The 23,210-nt window shown below is 51.0% G+C and overlaps 2 protein-coding genes and 1 long non-coding RNA gene across 7 annotated transcripts in view; 1 reads left to right on the top strand and 2 right to left on the bottom strand.

Moving 5' to 3' along the window:
• LRRC4B (leucine rich repeat containing 4B) overlaps positions 1 to 2,788 on the bottom strand; it is a 63,221-nt gene extending 60,433 nt beyond the window's left edge. Inside the window, exon 1 of the mRNA XM_038528080.1 lies at positions 1,054 to 2,788. The gene's annotated coding sequence lies outside the window, so the exon portion shown is untranslated. The remainder of the gene's footprint in view (positions 1 to 1,053) is intronic.
• The window catches only part of LOC102154857, a 56,624-nt gene extending 49,059 nt beyond the window's left edge, over positions 1 to 7,565 (top strand). The window contains exon 6 of the long non-coding RNA XR_005354503.1: positions 7,376 to 7,565. This is a non-coding gene — a long non-coding RNA (uncharacterized LOC102154857). The remainder of the gene's footprint in view (positions 1 to 7,375) is intronic.
• A 203-nt stretch (positions 7,566 to 7,768) lies between these two features.
• SYT3 (synaptotagmin 3) lies at positions 7,769 to 23,210 on the bottom strand. Of its 5 annotated transcripts, none has more exons than XM_038528082.1 (11): positions 23,156 to 23,210; positions 22,395 to 22,525; positions 20,700 to 20,865; positions 17,042 to 17,567; positions 14,130 to 14,517; positions 13,724 to 13,942; positions 11,297 to 11,417; positions 10,919 to 11,090; positions 10,690 to 10,822; positions 8,462 to 8,530; positions 7,769 to 8,275 (listed from the first exon to the last, which is right to left on the bottom strand). In XM_038528082.1, exons 3-10 carry the CDS (start codon positions 20,848 to 20,850, stop codon positions 8,465 to 8,467), a joined length of 1,776 nt encoding a protein of 591 aa, XP_038384010.1. In that variant the 5' UTR covers positions 20,851 to 20,865; positions 22,395 to 22,525; positions 23,156 to 23,210; the 3' UTR covers positions 7,769 to 8,275; positions 8,462 to 8,464. The 5 variants fall into 5 exon arrangements, with proteins under 5 accessions (XP_038384010.1, XP_038384013.1, XP_038384012.1 ...); XM_038528085.1 differs by having other exon boundaries at positions 20,700 to 20,870; positions 23,156 to 23,204; XM_038528084.1 differs by lacking the exon at positions 23,156 to 23,210 and adding an exon at positions 22,720 to 22,823.

Genomic DNA, 23,210 nt, shown 5'->3' with positions numbered 1-23,210 from the left:
GTCAAATATGTAATAATGTTTCTAGGCATGGATTTCTTGATATTTATCTTACTTGTTATTCATTGGGTCATTGAGCTTCTTGAATCTTTCAGTTAGAATTTCTCATCAATTTTGGAAAACTTGAAAAATCCACCATTGTTTCTTTATATATTCCTTTTGCCACATTCTCACTCCCTTCTGGGGACTCAGAATAAATACATAGGTAAGACCTCCTCACTCATTCTTCATGTGTCAACTTCTCTTACATGTTTTCTGCTCTGTCTCCTCACAGTACATTGTGAATAATTTTGTTTGACTTATGTTCCAGCTCACTATTTCTCTATTCAGTTGTTGCTTTTAATTTTAAAGCTATTCACTAAGTTTTCTTAAACATTTATTTTCTAAAAAGATTTATTTATTTATTCATGGGAGACACAGAGAGAGAGAGAGAGAGAGAGGCAGAGACACAGGCAGAGGGAGAAGCAGGCTCCCTGTGGGGAGCCCAATGTGGGACTTGATCCCAGGACTCCGGGGTCAGGACCTGAGCCAAAGGCAGATGCTCAACCACTGAGCCATCCAGGGGTCCCTGGCCTGATAAATCCTGTGACACTTTTTGTGCTTATGAGACTTAAGTTTTTTTTTTTTTTTAATTCAACAAGTTTAGTTGTTGCAGTGGGAGGGTTGATCTGAATAACCTAGCCTGCTCTTATCAACAACTTCAATTATTCTGTCCTCTTAGCTTTGCTTGATTTTTCTTCTCAGCACTTAACACTACTTGACATTAAATAAATATATATATTTGTCTACCAATTAGGTTGAAAGCTTCATGGGCGCATGTACTTTGTTTTGTTCACTGCTATGCCTCCAGCATCCAGAATAGTGTCTTGGCATGTAGTGAGTACTCAATATTTGATGAAAGAATGAATGAAAAAAAGTGCGATTTTGCCCCCTCTTTGTGCTGTGACTACAGTGGACCAAAGCAAGGTAAATAGGGGATTCAGGAACTTGGTCACAAATCTAGAATCTGTGTGGAGTCTTTTCAAAACACAATCCCAAATCAAGGTCACAACTTACCAAAGTGGCTTAAAGGAAGAAAGCTCAAGGCTCCATGGTTTCCAGTACTTCCCAGGATGAGGCAGAGGCTGGGTCGTGAGTCTCAGTTGGTCTCCACAGGTTGATGTGTCCCTTTCAAGTATTTTGTTCACTTTTCCCCGATTTTTGCTTTTGCCTGTCATCCTGACCTCTCATGGAATCTCAGGTGACTGACCCCTCATGTTCTCTTTCTTTGCTCTTGTCTCTCTGTTCATCTCCATAACTTGGTCTCTTTCTGTCCCTGTCTCTGTTTTGCCTTGGTCATGTTCTCCTTCCATCTCTATCGTCCTCTGCAAGATGCAATTTCAATTTTTTCAGACTCTGCCTGCACCCCTACTCCCTAGCTCTATCTTCAGGATGTCTGCTAGGCCACCCTCTGTCTTGGTCACTAATCCTTATCTCTGCCCCACTCCTCTTTCTTGTCTCTATACCTTTTATGTCTCTATACTCTGTCTCCACTGCCTTCATCACTGTCCCTTCTGTCACCATCCTTTCTGCCTGTTGCTTCATCTGTCATAGTGTCACTGAGTGTGCTTTGTCACTCACACTCTGGTACTGTCACCACTGTGGCTCTTTGCTCTGAGTCTGTGCACTGTTGCTGTTCCCTCAGGATCTGTCTCTTCTGTCTCTGACTCCTTCCCCAGGTATCCTTCCACTCTGAATCCTCCATCTCTGCCCCCGGCTCTGCTCCCACCTCTATTTCCACCATGGGTGCCTCTAGCGCCCTTTGAATCTTCTAGCTCTATTTCTGTCCCCTCTACCTCCGTTCCCTCTCTCACCTTGCCACTTTCCGTTTTCTCTGTCTGTCCCCTCTGTGATTGGGGGTGCACTCCTTATCTAATATTGCTTTCTGTACCTCTAACATTATCTTTATCTTTGCCCTCTCTGCCTGCAGTTGTCTGCCTCTGTCACTGTTGCCTCCAACTTGGTCTCTGGCACCTTCTCTATTTTTGTCACTTTTCCCTATATTACTTATGTTATCTTTGTCTTCTCTCTCTCTCTATCACTGTCCTCTCTATCTTTGTCACTGGCTTCTGAGTGTGTTTTCCCTGTCTCTATGATTGTCACCTCTCCATCGGCCACTGTCCCCCTTATCTCTTCCCTCTCCATCACTGTCCCTTGGTCTTTGTCCCTGTCACTATCCCCACCCCCTCCCTGACATTGCTCTCCGTCTCTGTCACTATCCTCTTGGTCTAGCTCTCTTCTTTCTCAAGCTCCCCGGTCTCTCTGACCAGACTCCCCGTGAAGGGGGGTCTTGTCTCAGGTCTCCTCAGCCCCCGTGGCCCTGTCGCCATCTCTGTGTCTGGGTCACTGTCCTCGCTGCCTCTGCAGCCGTCGCCTTCGTCATGGCTGGCTGTCCCTCTGTCATGGTCTCTGTCTGTCCTTCTGTGCTGCCGTTCTCGGGCGCCCTCCAGGGTCCTGACCGCGGTCACGCCTGCCTGGCCCTGGGCCCTTCCCCTGGCCGCCTCAGCATCTTGTTCTGCCGCCTCCGGCTTCTCCTTCGCCTCCTAACATGTGTGGATCGTCTTCTGCTCCCGCGGGTTTGCGTGTGTGGCAGGTCCCTGTCCCTGTGGAGCCGCGTTTCTCTCAGTCTTCCTCTGGACATCAAGCTTTCCGGGGCTCTGCCCCTCAACAGGAGTTTTACGGGGGGCCACAGCCCCTCGCAGGCCTTTCCTGGGGCAGAGGAGCGTACCTCGGTCCCTCGGCGTGGCGGGTATCCTCGCGCCTCGCGCCTCCCGCCCTTTACCGCCCTTTCTAGCTTCGCGCTTAAAAAAAAAAAAAGGCAGCAGCAGCACGAGCGCATGCGCACCAGCCGACGCACTGGCGAAAGTGCGCGCGACCTGTCTGCGGGCTCGCGGGAGCTCACGCGAACTCGCGCCGGCGGTCACGCGCTCCGGGCCCGGCTCGGCAACTGGTGACATCACGGACGCTCTGCCCCGCGTTGTTGGCGGCGGCGTGAGCGGCCAAGAGTCGGCCGGCGCCAGGTGGCGCTCAGCGCCCGAACTCCCCGACCTTGCAAACCCTCCGGAGACGCGTGTCGTCATGGCAACTCTGCGGGATCTAATTGGACACCTGCGCTGTTTCGTTGGAGCCGCTAATCTGATTGGATTCCTGTATGTCATTGGATGCCAGGGAATTTTTATCTTCCTTTCCCCTCAGCATTTCTCTCTCCTGGCCCGGCTTACTCCCGCAAGCACTGGCAACGTGGAGGCGCAAAGTGACTTGAGTCACCAGGGGGCATGAGGTGTGTAGCACCGGGCGGGCTTCCCTGCGGGAGTCAGCGATCCGGTCCGGCTCTCCCTTTCCCCGCCAGAGGGCGCCGCGGCGCGCTGGATCCTTGGAGACCTTGGTGACTGGTGACGTCACAGGCGAACCACTCTTGATTGGCTACATCTCTCCACTGGCGAAGTCGAAAGGCAGGCCTAGGGACCGCTATCAGAGGAGGAGACAAACGGTGTGCCCAGGAATAATAAATGACCTTGGTCTCAAATACTTAAGTATGCAAAGGAAACACCTTTATTACGTCTTCTAGTTTCCATAAGCAACCCGGACATGCAAACTATTATTAGAGCGGACACCTACTGCAGCTAAGGACCTGTATAATGCACACCTGTTGTTTTTGCCCAACTGGCATGTGTTATCCATGATTTAAAAAATTAATTGGCTTTTTTTTTTTTAGCAGTTTTAGGCTTACAGAAAAAACTGAACAAAAAGTACAGAGTTCCCATTTGCCATTAGGGGAGACCATATACCGTATAGGAACCCTTTACCTTAATTCCCTACACCCTCACAAGCCTACCTCCAGTTCCCCCTCTTATTAACATCTTGCATTATTGTGGTATGTTTGTTAAAATTGAAGGACAGTACTGTATAATTCCACTTATACGAGGTATATAGAGTAATCAGATTTATAGAGAAAGTAGAGTGGTGGGTGCCAGGCGCTAGGAGGAGGGGGGAACGGGAAGTTATTGTTTAATGGGGATAAAGCTCCCATTCTGCAAGATAAAAAGTTTTGGAGATTGGTTGCACAACAATGTACATAGACTTAACACTAAACTGTCCACTTATAAAGGGTTAGGATAAGTTTTATGATACGTGTATCTCACCACACTTAAATGACTTTTGATGCATCAATTTTATTTTATTTTATTTTTTTAAATGTTGGTTTATTTATTTATTTATGATAGTCACAGAGAGAGGCAGAGACACAGGCAGAGGGAGAAGCAGGCTCCATGCACCGGGAGCCTGACGTGGGATTCGATCCTGGATCTCCAGGATCGCGCCCTGAGCCAAAGGCAGGCGCCAAACCGCTGCACCACCCAGGGATCCCTGATGCATCAATTTTAAATGTAATGTCCAATTAGTTTTGACAAATGTATATGGTGTATGCCCCCGTTCATAGTCAGGAAACAGAACAGTTCCGTGATCCCAAAATGTTCCTTTGTGTCTGTGTGTGATCAATCCCCCATCCCCACTTCCTTAGCCCCAGGCAACCCTGATTGATTTCTGTTCCTATAGATTAGTATTCCATTGTCTACAATTTCACAGAAATGGAATCATACTGTTTGTACTCTTTTGTGTCTGGCTTTTTTCACAAGACATACTGTTTTTGAGATTTATCTGCTACCCACATCAGTAGGTAGTTCTTTCTATTGCTGATTTGTCATCCATCCTGTGGGTATACAATTTGTTTATCCATTCCCAAAGATGGACATTTCAATTGTTTCCAGTTTTCCAGATTGAGGCTATTATGAATAAGGTTGATGTGAATATTCGTGGGGACATACACTTTTATTTCTCATGGGTAAATAGTCGGGACTGGGATTTGAGCCACAAGGTAAGTCTGTGTTGACTTTCTAAGAAACTGATAAGTTGGTCTTCAAGGTGGATGTAGCATATGGAATGGTGGCCCCCAAAAGACAATGACCATGTCCTCATCCCTCAGAACCTGTGAACATGACCTCATTTGGAAAATGGATCTTTGCAGATGTAATTAAGTCAAGGATCTCCAGATGAGATCATCCTGAATTAAGAGTGACCCATAACCCCAATGATTGGTGTCCTTATAAAAGAAAGGCAGAAAAAAAATGGTGCAGGGACAATTGAAACCAAGTTAGACTCATTCAAGGTGAAGTGGCAAAAAAAATTGTCTTCTCCTATTTACACTTTCTTGCACTGAAACATCTTGCTGCCTTCTGGAACAGCTGACACATATATTAAGTCAGTCAATATTCAAATGATTATGAAGATTCCTAATGCCCAAATATACTCTAATTATTAGCAATTATAATAATCATTGTTATCAATATTAATGGCTACCATTCGAGTCATGTTACTATGCACCAAGTATGTGCTAAGCGTTTTGTGTGCATTCTTTCATTTACTCTGGGTAACATTCTTGTGAAGTAGGCATTATCATCTTACAGAAAGAAATTGAGGCATTGAGAGGTTATACACTTTGCCCAAAGTCACAGAGCTAATATGTGTGGAGGAGGAATTTGAAACGAGGCAGTCTTACTTTGGAGCTCACTTGGGTACCAGATGAACTCGTGCAGAAGGTAGTGGCATCATCACAGATTGCAAGAAAAGTAAGCTAACAGCATGCCCAAGAAACCAGTAGAGTGTGACATTAATTTAAAGCAGAAGTTCCTCTGGCATGATGGACTGTCTCCTTATGGGAATTTTCAGGATATTTATTAGGTTAAAATTAACTTGCAATTCTTGTGGATGCTAATAGGCTGCCCTATTTATCTTTGGAAGAACTTTACAAATGGGATTGTATCTTTATAACCTTGACATTTATTAGGGTTTGAAAAGTGTTCTTCACTCTCTGAGAAAAGAGAATAAATGTAACCCTAGTTGGAGTTCAATGAAAAAAAAAGATCAATGCTGTATATGCTCTAAAAAAGAGAGAGATCTGAGAAAGGCAGAGGGAGATGTGAGACCCAGAGACACACAGGTGAAGGTGAAGATGGAGGCAGAGATTGGAGGGATGCATCTACAAGCTAAGGAATGCCAAAGATTGAGAGCAACTTCCAGGAGCTCAGAGAGAGGCATGGAACAAGATCCCAGAGTCCCAGAGTCCCAACTCTGCTGACACCTTGATTTCAGACTTCTGGTCTCCAGAACTTCGAAAGCATAATTTCTGGGCAGTTTTGTGGTTAATTCATTACAGCAGCCATAGCAAACTAATACTGTGGTTGTACCATTTTTGATAGTAGAATTTTTTGAAATGGTGTATATGAGCAAGTGGCTGTGAATTAATGCAAGTAGCCAAGGGTGGGATGTAGTAGACATCTACTACTTTGAAGGACTGTACCTGCCCACTGCGATGTGATTCTATTGGGGTTGACCTATGTTGAACATAAGGGATCCCTATGTTCTCTACTAAAGAGCCTTATGACTTCAGGAGATGAGTCACAGCTGAGCAGGAAGGGATGCGGTCCTGAGGGGGTCTGAGCCAGTCCCAGCGAGATAAGCAGCGGAAGAGGACTCCTTCATGGGAGGAGGTGCCAAGAGCAAGCTTGCCAACTGGCTATATGATTGGCCTGAAGTGGTCATCCAAGGCCCTAACAGGAGCCATCAGAATTCTTTTCCTGAATGATATGGAGGCAGGGAGAAAGGGAAACCCAGTTTTGTTTCCTCTGAAAGTATCTACCTTGAGGATGATAATAGTGGGTCCTGTTAATTTCCTACCCAACAATCATTCTCCTCTCTGTGCTGCCTCGTTGGCAAAACCCACATAGATGGTTACTTTCCCAGGTTGCTTTGCAACTCAGAGTGACTACTGAACCCAGTTCTGGTAAATGAGAAATGATTTGTGTTCTGGGAGGACACATAAGGGGTGGCCCCATCTACATTTCCTGCTTTAGATGCCACCATGTAAGAACATAATGCGTGGTGTTGCTGCAGTTTGTACTCGTGAGGGGAAGGCAAAACGAATCTCAGAGATGTCAACCCAGCGTTTGACGTTGTTGAGCAGCTGAACTAACACTGGGACTGTGTCTCTTTGAAAAATTTCTTTTTTTTTTTTTAAGATTTTATTTATTTATTTATTTATTTATTTATTTATTTATTTATTTATGAGAGACACAGAGAGAAGCAGAGATATAGGCAGAGGGAGAAGCAGGCTCCCTGTAAGGAGCCCAGTGTGGGACTCAATCCCAGATCCTGGGATCACGCCCTAAACCAAAGGCAGACACTCAACTGCTGAGCCACCCAGGTGTCCCTGAACGATTTCTTATGTAAGCAAAAGAAATCTCTATTATTTCAGTTCTTTCTGTTGGAATTCTGTTTTATGCAGCTAAAACCATCATAACAGACACAGCATTATGAGCTTGGAGCCAAATGGCCATCTTATTACTATTGCAAAGACTTGCTTGAGAATGAAGTCCTAAGGAGCAATGCAGTCTCTTGAACGCCTTGATCCAACCATGCCTGAAGTCCTCCTAGATGCTCAGACTCACCATGTACAAAGGTCTTTCAGTTCTGTTTGTGGCTTACAATAGTTTGGTTTGTATCTTGTGTCCTATAATCATAGCATTGCTGTCAAATTTAACATTTACAAACTAAGGCTCTGAGAGATAAGATTTAGTTTCCAGAGGTCACCCAGCCAGTGAATGAAACATTTGTCTGAAGCCAGAGCCATGATGTTCCAACCCAGCTTCCCAGTCCCAGAGAGAACAGGAGTCCCAGGTGGAGTGAGACCCACGGTATATGTTTATTCTGGTGTTGGTAGCAGCAGCAGTGGGGAAATCGGCCAGACGCAGGGAGTGTTGAACAGAAAGAGTAGACACAGGTGTGCGTGTGTGTGTCTGGGGGAATACGGAGGATTGGTCTGTTGACATTCACGGAGAGAACAAAGGTCAGGACACCATCTTGGACAAACAGCAAAGAGACAGAAAGACAAAGGGTTTGGGGGGCTGGGGTCCCCCAGACATGCATGGCCCCTTGCCTGGAAGGGGAGCCCTGGGGAAGAAAAGACAGACACAGTGGAGACTGAATGCCCCCCACCCTGAAACAGGGAGCTGGGCCCTCCTGCCTCCCACCCTCACACCTAGCGGGGTAGAAGGACGGGCAGGCCCAGGGCTGCCCCGCACCACGCAGCTCGGACGTTATGGCTTCAAGGAGATGAATTCACGGTCCGGGCAGGAAGGGATGGGGTCCTGAGGGGGCCTGGTCCGATCCTGGGCCTTGGCCAGACCTGTGGGATGGGGCAGGGAGGAGATGTCAGTGATGGCAGAGAAAGGGCCCGTGACCTGTTGTAGCTCCATCGACACCCCAGGGACCCAGGAATCCTAGTCCCTTGTCACTCCATCCTCTGGCCCCTCCACCCTCAGACCCAGGAATCCAGGACCCCAACCTCCTTTCCCTGGTCTGGGTTCCTTACCCCTCACTCTGAGTTCTCTTTCTCTGACAATCCTTTGCTGCCTTTCGTGAAGCTGGACAAAGTCTTTTCCTGAATAAGGAAATCCAGAAATTTCAGGTATGAGGGATAGAGATGCAAGACAACCGCTAATGATCAACATAATAAGACATCAAACCTGTTTTCATTATTTACAATGCTTTTTGCCACTCAGCTCTGAAGTGATGAGCCAGCTGATATTACAGATCTATTCTATAGACAGGGACCCTGAGGCATAAAGAAAAAATCACCGGGAATATGAGGCAGCAGGGTTGATGGGGCAGACCATCCGAGCAGCCTCAGAGAAGCTGACACTGTTTTGGAGATTCTGGGGAGCCAGGGACGGCAGTGAGCAGAGAAGGTGCAAGGTCAGAGCTGGCGGTAGAAAGACCTTCTGGGGCCATGCACTATGGCACTATCAGCTACAAGCCAGGGTCAGGACCCCCGCTCAGCCAGGGTTCCACTCCTCTCTCTGCAACCAGCATTGCTCAGCACAAGTAGAGCTGCATCTGTCTCTCCAAATAGACTCACAGTCTTTTCGACACTCACACTTGAGCTCTGTGCTCTGCTGCTTACAATCCCTCCTCACCAGTGGAAGCAAAGTCCAAAGCAAGGCTGAGCTATAGTCAGGCCTTGGAGGAATTCACCCGGGGTGCCAAATTTCACGAGTGCCCCCCAACTCAGCAATCAAGAGAAATACGACTACAATGCAATATTTTTAAAAATCAAAATGAGTCCAAAAAATCCAATTTGATTTGTTAAATCAAATTTTAAATAGAGGTCAGTCCCATGTCATATCAGAGCCCGAGACAAAAGGAAAAATAAGCAGCCTTATTTTTATCTATTTTTTATGGTTAATTTTTTTCTGGAAATTTAAAATAATTTCTAAAATATCAAAAACAACAAAGAGTAATGTGTATTGTAATTCATGTTACATTCAGTTTAAATGTTTATTTATCCTCTAAATAGAATTTAGTGTGATTTTACTCTCTTAGCTTTAATAACAGCCAATTCGTGGATAATATTTTCAAAATCTACTTCTGTGATTTTTTTTTGCTTTCTTTTTAATTTAAAAAAATTTTTAAAGATTTCATTTATTTATTCTTGAGAGACACAGACACAGGAAGAAGGAGAAGCAGACTCCCTGCGGGGAGCCCAATGTGGGACTTGATCTCAGGATCCTGGGATCACACCCTGAGTGGAAGGCAGACGCTCAACCACTGAGCCACCCAGGTGTCCCTTTTGGGGGGGGGTTTCAAATGAGAGAATAGCCATGTTTGAAAATTTCTCTTGACTCTGTGATGATCATAAATGATTTTTAGTTTTTAAAAAATTAGCAAGCTGATTCTCCCGTGACCCGTAGGCCTCCTGTCATCTGCTGGCTTCCCCCTTCCCTCTCTGCTCCAGGCTCAGAGCCTGCCCTGGCTCCTTCTTGCTTAGGAGGAAGCCGTGCCCAGCCGTGTTCTCTCCCTGTGAGCTTCTCCTAACCTCCAAGCCTTTACCTAACGCCTTCCTTCTCAATCTCCAAGCATCTGTTTAAATGTCACCTCCACTGAGAGGCCCTTCAGGACGCCCTAAGCCAAAAGGCATCCCGCATCCCTCATCCAGATGTCCTCTACTTCCCAGACTTCCAAGCCTTTTGGACTATAATCCACAAGACCAAAAAAAAAAAAAAAAAAAAAAAAAAAATTGACAGTATGATCCTTACAATGGGTGCTGCCCTGTGAAATGTTCTGTTCTATTTTGACTTCATTTTCTTATTGAGAAAAAAAATGTTGATCCCCACCCAGTAAACCACAATCCACTGATTTTCAATTATATCCTGCTTTAAACCGAACCAAACCAAGACCCCTAAAATCCCAATCCTGCTGCATCTCACCACTCGGTTTTTCCCATTTATTTTGCATTTAGCATCATGGGAAATAATAGTAAGAGTAGCTGACCACTTGCTGAGCCCTTATGGAGAGGCAGACACTTAATCCTGCATTAACTCACTGAATCCTCACATCTATCCAACTTTAAATGCTATTAACAACCCCATTTCCGACGCAGAATAAGCTGAGACACAGAGAGGTTAAGTAACGTGCTCTAAGCCGCACAGCTAGAGTCGGTAGAGCCCGGATTCCAACCCGGGTGGTCTGACGCCGCAGGGCCTAAGACGGATGCTCCGCGCGAACCACGGGCCGAGTGGCACTGGGTGGCCTCCCACTCACCTCCACCAGCTGATGCCAGTGCTCCACGGGCTTTCGGGGGTTGGCCAGCATCTCCGCCCAGTGCTCGCGGCCGTGGGGGTCAGCGGCGTCCGGGCCTACGCGGCACACGCCGATCACCTCGTTGTGCCCGATGCTGGGGGAGCGGGGAGGGCTGTGAGCAGCAGAGGCGGGAGGGGGCAGGTCCGGCCCCACCCCCGGGCCGCCCGCCCGCCCGGGCCACGCCCCTCACCAGTCGTAGTCCACCACCGCGATGCTGAGCCCCACGCTCTCCACGCTCTCCGGGGCCACGTCGAACACAAGCGCCTCGTTGTATGTGGGGTTCAATGTATTCTTCTTGATGGAGGTTTTCCGCTTCTTCAGACGCCGCCCCTCGCTGATCAGAGAGGCCTTCACGTAGGGGTCTGGGGGCGGGCATCAAGAGCAGTGAATCTCGACTTCCTCCCTCAGACCCGAATCTGGACCCCACACTGCTCCTCCCTCAGACCCAGGGGTCCTGTCCCTGTACTCCTCAGACTCAGGAGCATGGGCCCCCACACTCCTCCCTCAGACCCAGGAGTCCAGGCCCCAGACACTCCTCCCTCAGGTCCCAGCAACTCCTGGAACCCACCGGAGAAGCCGGTGAGGTCCATCGCTTTGAGGTTAGAGGCTTTGATGATTGTCACGGTGAGGCGACCGGCCGTGGGGAGGTAGCAGAGTGAGAAGTTGAGCTCCCCAAGATCTGCCTTTTCCTGAAGTTTGGAGAAAGGGGTTCAGCAATACCCTGCCTCAGTCCCCCATCCCCCCAATCTCTCCCTCATGTTCTCTCCCATCTGGAGCTTCCAGCTCTCCTCCTGGATTTCCAGGACTCAGGTTTCCAGTTCACTTAACAATCTGACTTGGCCAATCTGACCTGATAACTCCCTGGCCACAGCTGCCTGCCACCAGCAAAGCCTATTTGTTCTGTAGGGAAAATTGTAATAGGCATGAGTGTGGAGAGAGAGCAGCAAAGAGCCAGAGAGAAAGAGAGAGAAGAACACAGTGAGAAATAAACTGTGACAGGGACCTGGCCCCTGAAAGATACAGTTAGAAAAGGAAACCCATAGAATCGTAAAGTAAGAAAACCTAGTGGCACCTGGGTGACTTGGTTGGTTGGGAGTCTGCCTTTGGCTTGAGTTGTGATCCTGGGGGTCCTGGGATCAAACCCAGGTTGAGCTCTCTGCTCAGTGGGGAGCCTGTTTCTCCCTTTCCTACTCCCCCTGCTTGTGCTCTCTCTGTCAAGTGAATAAACAAAAATCTTTAAAAAAGAAAAAAGAAAAAGAAGACCCAGAGGAAGGGCATAGAGACCCAGAGACAATGCTGCTCCAACAGAAAGTGAGAGAGAGCAGAACAGACTTCCAGAGAGACAAGTACAGGAAGAAAGAAGGACAGAGACCCAGAGGGAGAGACAGAGTCGGGGGGGGGGGGGCATGTCAAAGCTCCCAAGGTGCAGGAGATCTGGAGACATGGGGAGAGACTAGGTGGAGGGCATGGAGACCCAGACAGTGATAGAGACCCAGAATGAGGTGGGGGGAAGAGCAAAGACCCAGAGAAGAGGGAGACACACACAGAGAGAGACCTGCACAGAGCAGATAAGGGACAGGGGTCCAGTGTGGCAGACCCTGAGAAGTCAGTCTTGGGGAGCATAGGAGACACACCAATCCTCAGCGAAACTACAAATGAGACAGAGCCTCCCACATCAGCACACACATAGGGACCTGGAGCCAGAGCTGAACTAGCCGGGACCTCTGACCTGCCCAGCCCGGTCCTTTAGCCTCATCTGGGCCCCTGGCCTGACAGCCACACTGACCGAAGCCCAGGTCCCTGGAGTCCCCAGTCACTGCCCCTGACAGCAAACTGTGACAGCTTGGACCTGGGGCTCCCGAGGACTGTCTGGGGTCCCCGGGTCCTGATCCTGAAACAAAAAAGCCAGTTGTTTAAGGAATGGATGGATGGATGGATGGATGGATGGATGGATGGATGAGTGAAGACCTCCAGTGATGAGAGAGAGATGTGACACACATAAGCAGGAGACAGGATGGAGGCAGGGAGAGGGTCAGGACACCCAGTAAGCATGGAGGAGCCAGGCTCCGGGAGCGATTGGATGGAAGAGCAAGGGAGCTAGTGTGGTGGGATGGGGAGGGGGTGTTGGGCACAAACTGGTGACTGGGGAGAACTGGGAGGTGTCAGGATATAGGGGATTCAAGTATGTCTGAGGCTTGGGGGTTCCAGCTATCAGGATTCAGGTGGAGACCAGAGGATGAGATTATATCTGGAGGTCAGGCATTTGAAACATAAAATGTTCTGAGATCAGAGGGGCTGGGGGTTTGGGAAGCTTGGGAAGCTTGGGAACTGCCAAGCCCCAAGGTGAAGGTTGGAAGGTGAAGGAAGTCAGAAAAACAAAAGCTGGGACCTCTGGGGTCAGAAAGTTGGAGGGTCAGGAATCTGGGGTCAGAGGGCAAAAGTCATGGGGGTCACAGCATGACATTATGATAAAGTGGCTGATGGGTACATGGGTGTCTGTTATAATTTTCTCAATTGTTATCGGATGTAAAAGGGGGTCAGAAGCTGGGAGATCTGGGGTCCAGGCATGATGTCAATATTTGATGGGGTGTTGGGGAGATGGGGGTCCATTATATCAATCTCTACACTTTGCTTGTATCTCTGAAATATTTTGCAATAAAATAAACTTTTAAAAAGCCTGGGTCAGGGCAGCCCGGGTGGCTCAGCAGTTTAGCACCACCTTCAGCCCAGGACGATCCTGGAGACCTAGGATCGAGTTCCACATCAGGCTCCCTGCATGAAGCCTGCTCCTGTCTCTGTCTCACTCTCTCTGCGTGCGTGTCAAAAATAAATAAAATCCTAAAATAAATAAATAAATAAATAAATAAATAAATAAATAAATAAATAAATAAAAAGCCTGGGTCAGGAAGCTAGAAGGTTACGAAGTCCAACGGCAAGGAGGTAAAAAACTGAGGGGTCAGGGGGCCCCAGGAAGAGGGGTGCAGGGGCCACTGACCGAGCCGCCCTCCACGATGTCCCTCCACAGTGGGCGGTCCGGGGGCTGTTCAGCCAGTTCCAGGAGGTTGTCCAGCACCACTTGGCCGATGAGGTCGTGCCGCGAGAAGCGGTCAAAGTCATAGACGCTGAAGTGCAGTTTGCGCTGGGCCAGCTCAGCCAGGGGCACTGAGAACTGGAATGTCTCGTTGAACACGGGGTTCAGAGTCTTCCTGTGCACCTGGAGCCGGTGGGCGAGGGAGGCAGACAGACACCATACCCTTCAACCACGCTTCCAAAGGACCCAGGAGTCCAGGCCCCCAGCCTCCTCCCTCAGACCCAGGAGCCGGGGCCCAGCTCCTGCTCCCTCAAACCCCGGAGTCCGACCCCGCCCCCTCCTCGGGATGTCCTGGACCCTTGCTCCGGACCTTAGTCTGGAACTTTTTCTTGCGGTCTGGCAGCAGGTAGATCTTGACGTAGGGGTCTGAGAAGCCGTTGGAGTCCTTGGCCGGGAGGTCCAAGGCCTGCAGGATCCGCACCACCAGCTGGTCTGAGCCATAGAGGTACCTCAGGGCGAAACTGATGCGGCCGCATGGCGCCCCCACGCCTGCCTCCCCCGAGCCGGGGGCCCCTCCGCCGCGCCGGCCGCCTGGTCCTGTCCCCTGGTACAGCTCCGGCTTGATCTGCCCGATGAGTTTGGCTTTTTCCTCACCACCCGGCAAGGGTAAGGGCAGGGCAGGCGGCCGCTCCTCACTGCCAGGGTCCGGCTGGGGGGTCAGGGTCTGCTGGGTGAGGGGCCGGGGCAGGGCGGGATACCTGTGCAGAGGGGGAAACACAAAGGGGGTCACCAGCTGGAGTCTTTGGCAGCATCTGAAGACCTGAGAGACTTCTCCCTGCCTCTTCCCCAAGGACCTCACCCAAATGGCCACAGACACCCCACCTTTGCTTGCTATGACGTTGAGCAAGCCACTTGCACTCTCTGAGCCTCAGTTTCTCCACCTGTATTGGGAGAGGGTATCCCCATCTTTAAGCTAGCTCCAGCTAGGACCTGCTTATGCACCAACTTCCAGAAGTCTCCTCCTGACCTCAAGTGCGTGACCCAGAATAAGTTCTTTGTGGACCCCTGGGGCCCACACCACCCAAACCTCCTGAATTTTCATCTGTTCTTCAAATCTCCCCACCCAGTCTCACCTCTCCCACCTCACCCTCACTCCACCTGGCCTGTCTTTTCTCAAGTCCCTTTTGCACTGTCCATAAGTGTGTGTGGGACATTCTGGAAGCCCAGAGCTTCCCCCTCAGCTCCCTTGGCTGCTTCTCCCCTCTCTCACATACATGCTTTCCCTGGACACACCCATCTGCATCCCAGGTCTCCACACCCAGCAAGAGCCCCATGTCTGCTAAATCTATATCCTGAGCTCCAGCCTGGATCGACCCCCAGCCTGGGCTGTCCACCAGACCCCCTGCCAGGCTCCATACCTCCTCCCCAACCTGCTCCCCCTCCTGCTTCCCAGTGCTCCACCTACATCTGCAGGTCACACACCAGAGCCATTCTCACCTCCTTTCCTCTCAAAGCTTGTCCCTCCCCCTCCCAAATTTCCCTGTCCCCTCTGTGGCCCCGGCTCATCTGCCTTCTCCTGCATGGACCATCACACCTGGGGTGAAATCCACGTGATGGGGCCCCTAGTGGTGGGCAGTGCTTGGCAGCCACCATTGGACACAGCAGCCCCAGATATGTTGAGGGGAAGGCACAGGGCTGGGGGGAGTGGGAAGGCTCTAGCCGTGGAAGGGGATGCAGTGGGGGAGGCTCCTTCAGCTACAGATCCCCTGGCCACTCCTTGCTCCCAGGGTGACTCTGAACAGGTCCTTAACACCCTCTGAGCCTCAGTTTCTCCATCTGTACAATGGGAGAGGGGAGAGAACTCAAACTCTTGTATCTATCCACCTCTGGAAGGCCTCCTTGGAGACCCCAAACTATATCTCCCATGAACCCCATGAGTCCCAGGGCCTGGGATGAGAACACCTTCTCCCATGACCGTGTGGGGCCCAAGACAATCCCTGTGAGGGCAGTTGCCCCCTGGACGCTGCCCCAGGTCCCTCATACTCAGCAAGACCCAGATAAGCTCAGGGGCTCCCCCAAACCCACTCCTCTTCCTGGATCCTCTGATCCTCTAGATCCTCTGTGTGCCTTCTGTACCTCTTCCCACTCCTCCTACTCACAGCCATCAATCCCAAGTCTCACCTCTCCTGCTCTCTGACTCCTTTTACCTCATCTTCTCTTCCCCGTGCCCATAATCTCAGCTTAGCCTCATCCTCTCCTGCCTGGGCTATCAACCTCCAGTCTAGTCCTTCCCCTGTGTGACCACAGAGAGGTCTTTCTACACCCAGAACTGACCCTGCCCCTCCTGCTCACAGCCCTCTGTGACTCCCTAGTGCCCCCAGGACAAAGCCCCAGCTCCTGAGCCCAGCATTCAAGGCCCCATGTGGTCTGGCCCTGCCCACATCTGCAGCCACATTCCCCTAGATTTCTTTTTTCACACTTTCAGGCCACAGTGACTGCTGGCAGTTCCCACAATGCACTGTGACCTCCTTCCCCTCTGGCCTTTGCACGAGCGGCTGTCTCTTCCTGGAATGCCCAGCTCACACCCCAATCTCTGTGCCTGGCCAACTCTTCCTCACTCTGCAGGTCTCAGCCACGACACCTCTGCCTCTGGAAGGCCCCAACCTTCCAGATCGGTCTGGTCTTCCAGACCAGATCAGCGACTCCTCAGACTCCCGTAGCTGTGGCTTTCTAAGCTACTTTGCTGCCACGCTGGCCTGGCTAGGCCAGGACAGCCTCTTTGGGAACTCGCTTGCCCTGGATTGTTAAGTGGCATGAAGGCAGAGTCTATCTGCCATGCTCACTTCTGTTTTTCCAACACCCAGCTCAAGTCTGGTTCACATTAGATGCTTGATATACATGTGCAGAATGAGGAATACAGAAAAAATGAACTCCAGGTCCCACCACCAATCCTGGCTTAGAGCGAAAGAGATGAATTGCTTTGTGTCTCAGAACCTCAGGGGTCTAATCTTCATTCTCCTCTACCTTCCTGACCCCAGAGTCCTATATACCCTCTGAATCTCAGAGTCCAGATTTCTAGGCTCCTCTTCCCTCAGACCCTGTCCTAGCCTCCTCTGTCCCCAGGACCTAGGAGTCCATCCCCCAAGCCCCTCCTGCCCCAGGACTCAGACTCGGGACCTCCAGGCCTCTCTTCTTGCAGGGCTCAGGAAAACCATATCTGGGAAAGAGACAGAGGAGGAACAGAAGTTCAGAGTGGATCCCCAGCCCAGTAGCCTGTCTCACCTGGTGGTGGGTGCCAGGCTTGTGACCTGCTGATGCGACTGGGCACTGGGCAAGCCCCCACCACTTGGGGGCAGCAGGAGCAGCCCAGAGCCTGCGCCTCCCTCAGAGGGCAGTTCAGGAGATGTCTGGCTTGGTTTGACCCCAGCGGCCACTGCAGCTGCCGCAGCCTCTGGATACGAGTCCATGTCCAAGTAGGAGGGCTCAGGGGGGTCAGAGCCCCCCAGGCTGCCTGGCTCCAGAAGCTCAGCGAAGGGCGGATGGTGGGCGGTGTGGGCATGGTGGTGCGGACCCCCCAGCAGAGGATGGCCACCCAGGCCAGCCCCCAGGTGGTGCCCACTGCCACCTACCAGGCCTGCCAGCCCGACCCCAGGGCCTAGGTCTTTGCGCAGGGGGCCCCCGCCCACTGCTGAGCCTCCCTTGTCCCGCCAGGGCACCCAGCACAATTTCCAGGACACGAAGAGGGAGACGCCCAGAAGGACAATGCCACAGAATGTCACGATGACCGACAGCAGGCTCACGGAGATGTCTGGAGAGAGTGAGGATAAAGGTCAGGGGTCAGGGTGGGGTCAGAGTTCATCCTCCCCCTGCTGTCCCCAAAGAGCTAGCCTTTAGCATTTCCCATGCATTGTCCTAAGTGCTTTACATACGTTACTTAAGCTCCACAACCCCACGAGGTTGGTGTCTCTATATAACCATTTTAAAGATAAGGAAACTGAGGCACAGACAGGTTGAGTGACTTGTATTATGCTGCACAGGTAGTAAATGACAGATCTGGGGTTTGAAAGAGTAGCAAATCTGTCTTTAGATCTGATTCTTAATCACTAGCTGCTCCTGCCAGCCCCCCATAAGAGGACACACCACAAATGTCCCCCCCAAATGCTCAGAGATGATCAAGGAAAGAGGAGACTGTGTGACCCAGTTAGGCAGGTCAGGGTTCAAACCTGTTGGCTGTGTGGCCTCGGGAACACATCTTAAGCACTCTGAGCCTTACATTCCCCATATGCCAAATAGGAAAAATCAGCCCTGCCTCTTACAGTGGTATTAAGGAGTGCAAGAGGTAAATGCTCACATAAATGCATAGCAGGAGAAGGTAAAGGCAGATATTCATTGAGTGGTTACTATGTTTCAGGCACATAAGTGCTTTATTGGTATTAGCTTACTTATGCCTGACAGGCACCAGAGGAGATTGGCAACATTATTATGCCTGTTTTCCACAAAAGGAAACTGAGGTGAAGAGACACAAAGTCTCCTGTACAGAGTCCCACAGCCATCAGCCATGGAGTTAGAATTTGTGTTGGAGTGCCTAGCTCCCCAACCCAAGGTCTTCTTGTACTGCTACACTTCAATATTCCCTAATAAATGGTAGTTCTGACATAGATTTTTATTAGGCTAACAAGTCTTGTTGCTGCCACCAAGCATATCCATCACCACCACCACCACAGCTGACACATTCTGAATGCTTACTGTGTGCTGATGTGCCTTCCAGAGAGACCCAGGGACAGCCCAGTTCTTGAACCAAAGATTTCCGGTTCATTTCAATACGTGGTACCAGGAATTAGGTTTTCCCCAAGAAGTGTGAATTTGCTTTGGGATTGACTCCTGGGTCTCAGCGAGATAGAACACAGGGGAAACACATGCCCTGTATAGACTATAGGTTATGGCAGCTGGGGAGAAGGAGCAGGTATCTGAGCTATTCACAGCAAGGACAGCTGAGTGGGATGGCTGTATCCTGTCACTGCAGGCAATTCTGGGTGGCGAGGGGATGCCTCCGGGCCTGAACTGACCAGTGAACCTAAGTCAGCAGTCCCTGGTGTTAATCCCCAAGGCACTATGACTTATCCCATTTTACGGATGAGGATGGCGAGGCTCTCAGAGAGAGGAAGTGATCCTACTGGACCATACAACAGGCAGGCACAGAACTCTGAACTTCCTACCTCCTCCCACCCCTTAGGGTGCTCCTTTCCAAGTGACCCACATCTGCTTAGAGTTCTCGAGACCTGCTAAAAAGCAAAGCCAGGGCTTTCCAGCTTCCTGAACATGGGAAGAATTAAGAGAAGGGGGCCTGGGGCCATTTGGGAGGGCAAGGCAGAGAAGAGGAGAGGAAAAATCAGCTGCTTTCCCCTAACATCAGCCTGACCCAGACCCTCTCCAAGTCAAAACATCAATCCTTCAAACTCTGATGGATTTCTCATTCCTGTCTGCCTGGTCTGGGGAGACTTTTGGGCTTGGCAAGGTGGTGTAGTTGTGCAGGAAAAGATGAACCTTGCCCAAGAAATGTTTGGCCCTTGATCGGCTCCTGGGAAGGAACTTCTAAGCCCTTGGAATGTCCTGCCTGAAAGTGGTTTTGTTTACCTGAGGAACCTTGAACCATGCCAGATGGTCTGGGTAACAATGTGATTGATGCAGGGGTACAGGGCCGTGACATGCCATATCAACTCGGCCTCTGGAGGGGCTGGAAGTCAGAGTTAGCCACACAGGCAGTCAGTCATCAGCCATGTCTAGGAAGTCAAGACTGGAAGCTCATACCTGGTCTTGCCTGGACCCTACTCTATGTATCTTTCCCTTCACTGATTTTAACCTTCATCCTTTTGCTGTAATGCAACATAATAATCAGTATAACAGCTTTTCTGTGAGTCCTTCCAGGGAATCCTTGAAACTGAGGGTGGACTTGGGACCCCCCAAATGATGATAGTATACTAGACTTCCTGGGGTCAAATCTGGCTCTTTTGCTTACAGGTTGCGAGACTCTAAGCAAGCAACCATGGCTCTCTCTGAACCTCATTCCTCATCCCTGTCCCTGGACATCCTGCACATGAGGTGCTGAGCCCTGCCCTGCACTCAGCCAGTGTGACTGTCATTATAACCTCTCAGCACATGCTTCCTTGGGGTTCCTCAACTGGACAAGGGCACTCATAATATTTGCTTGCTCTCAGAACCCCGCAGCTTCCTAGTTGGGTGACCTTGGGCAAGTCACTTCACTTTTCTGGGTCTTTTCCCCCCACTGAAAATGGGGATTATAGGTACCACATAGGATCATTGTGAGTAGTTGATGAAACATGCCAAGGCCCTTGCATGCTGTCTGGTACACAATCGGTGCTCAATAAGCACATCCCAGAATTTATTGAATGACCACCGTGTGCCCAGCTTGTTCTAGGTACTTCACATGTGTTCTGTCATTTAGTCTCTCAGCTGCCCTAGGAGGTAGTCACTTTTATTATCTCCATTTTCAGGAGGAAACTGAGGCACAGAAGAAGTGTTACTTGCCTAAAGTCACCCATTAATAAGTAGGGGTGGTGGGATTTAAAGCCAGACAAGTCAGACAGCCTGACTAAAGAGCCTAAGCCTTTAAACACTATGCAAAATTTACAAAATATATGTGAAGGGGATAGGTATGTGGCTGGGGGTTGGGGGTGGGCAGTGGGCAAGAGGCTCAGAGGGCCAAACCCAAAAGATCAGGGGTCAAATGGCCCACCCAGCTCCTTCTCCTTAGATGAAAGGTTGGGGGGACCAGCAGCAGGCAGGATGGAGGCGAGACTGTAAGAGGGATTGGCCATGGCCACCTAGGGAACAGAAGACTGAGCAGGTCTGCTCGAAATTTCTGAAAATACTGAATGTAGGGTACACAGGGGGCTGGCCGAGACAGCTGGGGGATGCTGACCTGCATCTGGGCCCCGGGGATAGCCTCGAATTCGCAGGTCGTTGAACTCCTGGCACCTGTCACTGGTGTCGGCATCTCGGACCCGCGCACAGAGGTCTGAGACCAGGATGAGTGCCCGCCGGCAGAGGTCATCCTCGTAGTCTCCTGACATGGTAGCCGGTGGGTTCTGTGCTTGGAACGGGCCAGGCAAGGGTGCAGATGGGGAATGGGATTGAGAGAGGGGTGGATAAGAGATAAAAAGAGAAAGAAAAGGAAGGATAGGCAAGGGGACAGAGATTGGGAGTAGATGGACAAGGGGATGTAGATTAGGGAGGGATGGGCAAGAAGAAATTAGGGGCAGATGGACAGGAGGGCTGAAATTCGGTGTGCAGGCAAGAAGACAGCAATGGGTTGGACAAACAAGGGGACAGAGATCAGTGTGAAGGGACAAGAGGCAGAGAATAGGGAAAAACAGACAAAGAGAAAGAGACTAGGAAGCCCAATTCAAGGAGCAGAGATTCAGGATGCACAATAAAGGGATGGACAGACAAGGAGACAGAGATTAGGGGTGCACAGACGGAATTCAGCCATGCACAGATGAGGGGACAGCCGTTTGTCGCTCGTGCATTCGACAAATATTCATTGAGCACCAACTACATGCCAGGCTCTGTGCCAGCTGCTGCAGATCCAGCAGAGAAGGAACCCCACACATTTCCTGACTTCCTGGTGTTGCAATCCAGTGAGAGGAGACACGTAGTAAACAAGTCAACAAACACCCATAAACAAACAAGACATGCTCACACTGTGAGAAGTGCTCTAAAAGAAATAGCTGGAGGATATGTCACAAAGGGAGCAGGAGGTGGGCTGGTGCGGGGCTCTTTGAGATCTGAAGGACAAGGTGAAGCTGGCCATGGGCAGTGGGTGGTGGGGCTGGAGTGAGGAAAAGCATCCAGAGCAGCAGGAACAGCATGAGCAAGGGCTTGGCGGATTCGAGGAACAGGAAGGAGGCCAGATCCAGGTAGACAAACAGAGGACCAAGAGAGGGAGAGACTGGGTTAGAGAGATAAGAACCAGTTGCGGGTGGTGGTGGCTGGGGCAGGACGGAAGATGCAGAGGGCAGAGATGGGGACCAAGTTGAAAGAGGGAGAGATATGGGGAGGGGAGGCAGAGATACTGAGAAGGGCAAAATGGGGCCCAGGATAGAGGGACAGATGAACAGACAGGTAAAGGGAAAGTCAAGGATTGAGATTTGGGATGGACAAGCCATGAAGAATGGACTGGTGTGTAATTTATGGGAGTGTGAGAGATGGGCGGACAGAAGAACAGTGTAAGCGCCAGGACAGAAATATCTTTGAAAAGGAAACAGTGGTTGGAAGAATGGATGAGGTGCAGAAAGAAAGGACAGATGGACAGACAATGGCCAGGAACCACAGATGGGCAAACGGATACAAAGGAGGGCTGGGCAGACAGACAAGGGTGCAGAAGGAAGGTTGGATGGGGGCGGGGGCACAAAAGAGAGAGGACCGGGAGGAAGAGGTGGATGTGGGGAGAAGGGGAATTAGCCACACATGGTTTGGAGCCAGACATCAGAGATGGACTGGAAGGAGAGTGCAGGGAGAAATTAGGGATGGACAGACCAGAGCTCACAGATGGACAGGTGTCGTGGGGGGTATTGCAGAAGGCCAGGGACTCCGAGACAGGCATGGTCAGACTCACCTGCGCTTATCCCTGCTGTGTCCTGGGTGGCAGCCGAGGCGGCGGCTGGCGGCAGCCCATGGGGGTTGTAGGGCGGACAAGGGGCTGCGGACCCGTCCCCACGCGCCAGGTGGTGGGAGGAGGAGCCGGATCTGGAGGCCGTGGCCAGGAGAAAAAGCTCAGTCCGAGCTTCACGTATTGTCCTTCTGGGACTGGTTGTTCGACCCCAGGCGACCCCCAGGAGGTTCAGCCACCCCCTCCCACCTCCGGGGCCCCAGCTCCCGCTGAGCTTAGACACTACAATTCCCAGCAGGCCTTGCGCCAGCACGGCTAAGACTTCACAGACCTGGCGCTGCATGGGCTGCTGGGAGTTGAAGTCCTTAGTGCCTCTCCCGGCTGCAGAGAGGATGGGAATTTTTTTGGAGGTGGGGGGGTTATGAGATACCGGGGTCCCAAGGCGCTGCAAGGTGGAAGAATGATGTCCTGGACCTCGAGAGGTCGCGGAGTCTTAAGTCCTCAGGGGCCATGGAGTGGGTAAACGATCCCCACGCCCGGCGGATCGGTGGGCGAGGTAGGGGTACACCTAGGTGTCTTCGGGACCCCCCTTCTAGGGCCACGTGCCCCTCCCCCGGGGCGGCCAGCGAGTGCTGCAGCACCCGCACTCTCGGGCGGGAGATCCGCGCGCCTCTGCACCTACCCCCGCCTCCACGCGCTGGGGCCGCCCCCCAGGTTCGGCCTGGGGCGGGGGCTAGGGCAGGGGGAGGGGGGAGGAGCGGACTCACCCCGAGCCGCTGCCGCCGCCGCCGCCGCCGCAGCCCCGCGCGCCCGCCGCGGTGC

This window comes from Canis lupus, chromosome 1 (assembly GCF_011100685.1).
Source record: "Canis lupus familiaris isolate Mischka breed German Shepherd chromosome 1, alternate assembly UU_Cfam_GSD_1.0, whole genome shotgun sequence".
Lineage (NCBI taxonomy): Eukaryota > Metazoa > Chordata > Mammalia > Carnivora > Canidae > Canis > Canis lupus.
Note: the sequence above shows the minus strand (reverse complement) of the source record. Positions and strands in the feature narration are given on the sequence as shown.

Coding starts and splice junctions, on each gene's coding strand:
- SYT3 (XM_038528082.1), bottom strand. CDS start 20,850: ATGTCAGGAGACTACGAGGATGACCTCTGCCGGCGGGCACTCATCCTG. Junction 11,418..13,723: donor ACATCGTGGAGGGCGGCTCG/GTCAGTGGCCCC, acceptor TCCAAACTTCAG/GAAAAGGCAGATCTTGGGGA. Junction 8,531..10,689: donor ACTGGCATCAGCTGGTGGAG/GTGAGTGGGAGG, acceptor TTCCTTATTCAG/GAAAAGACTTTGTCCAGCTT.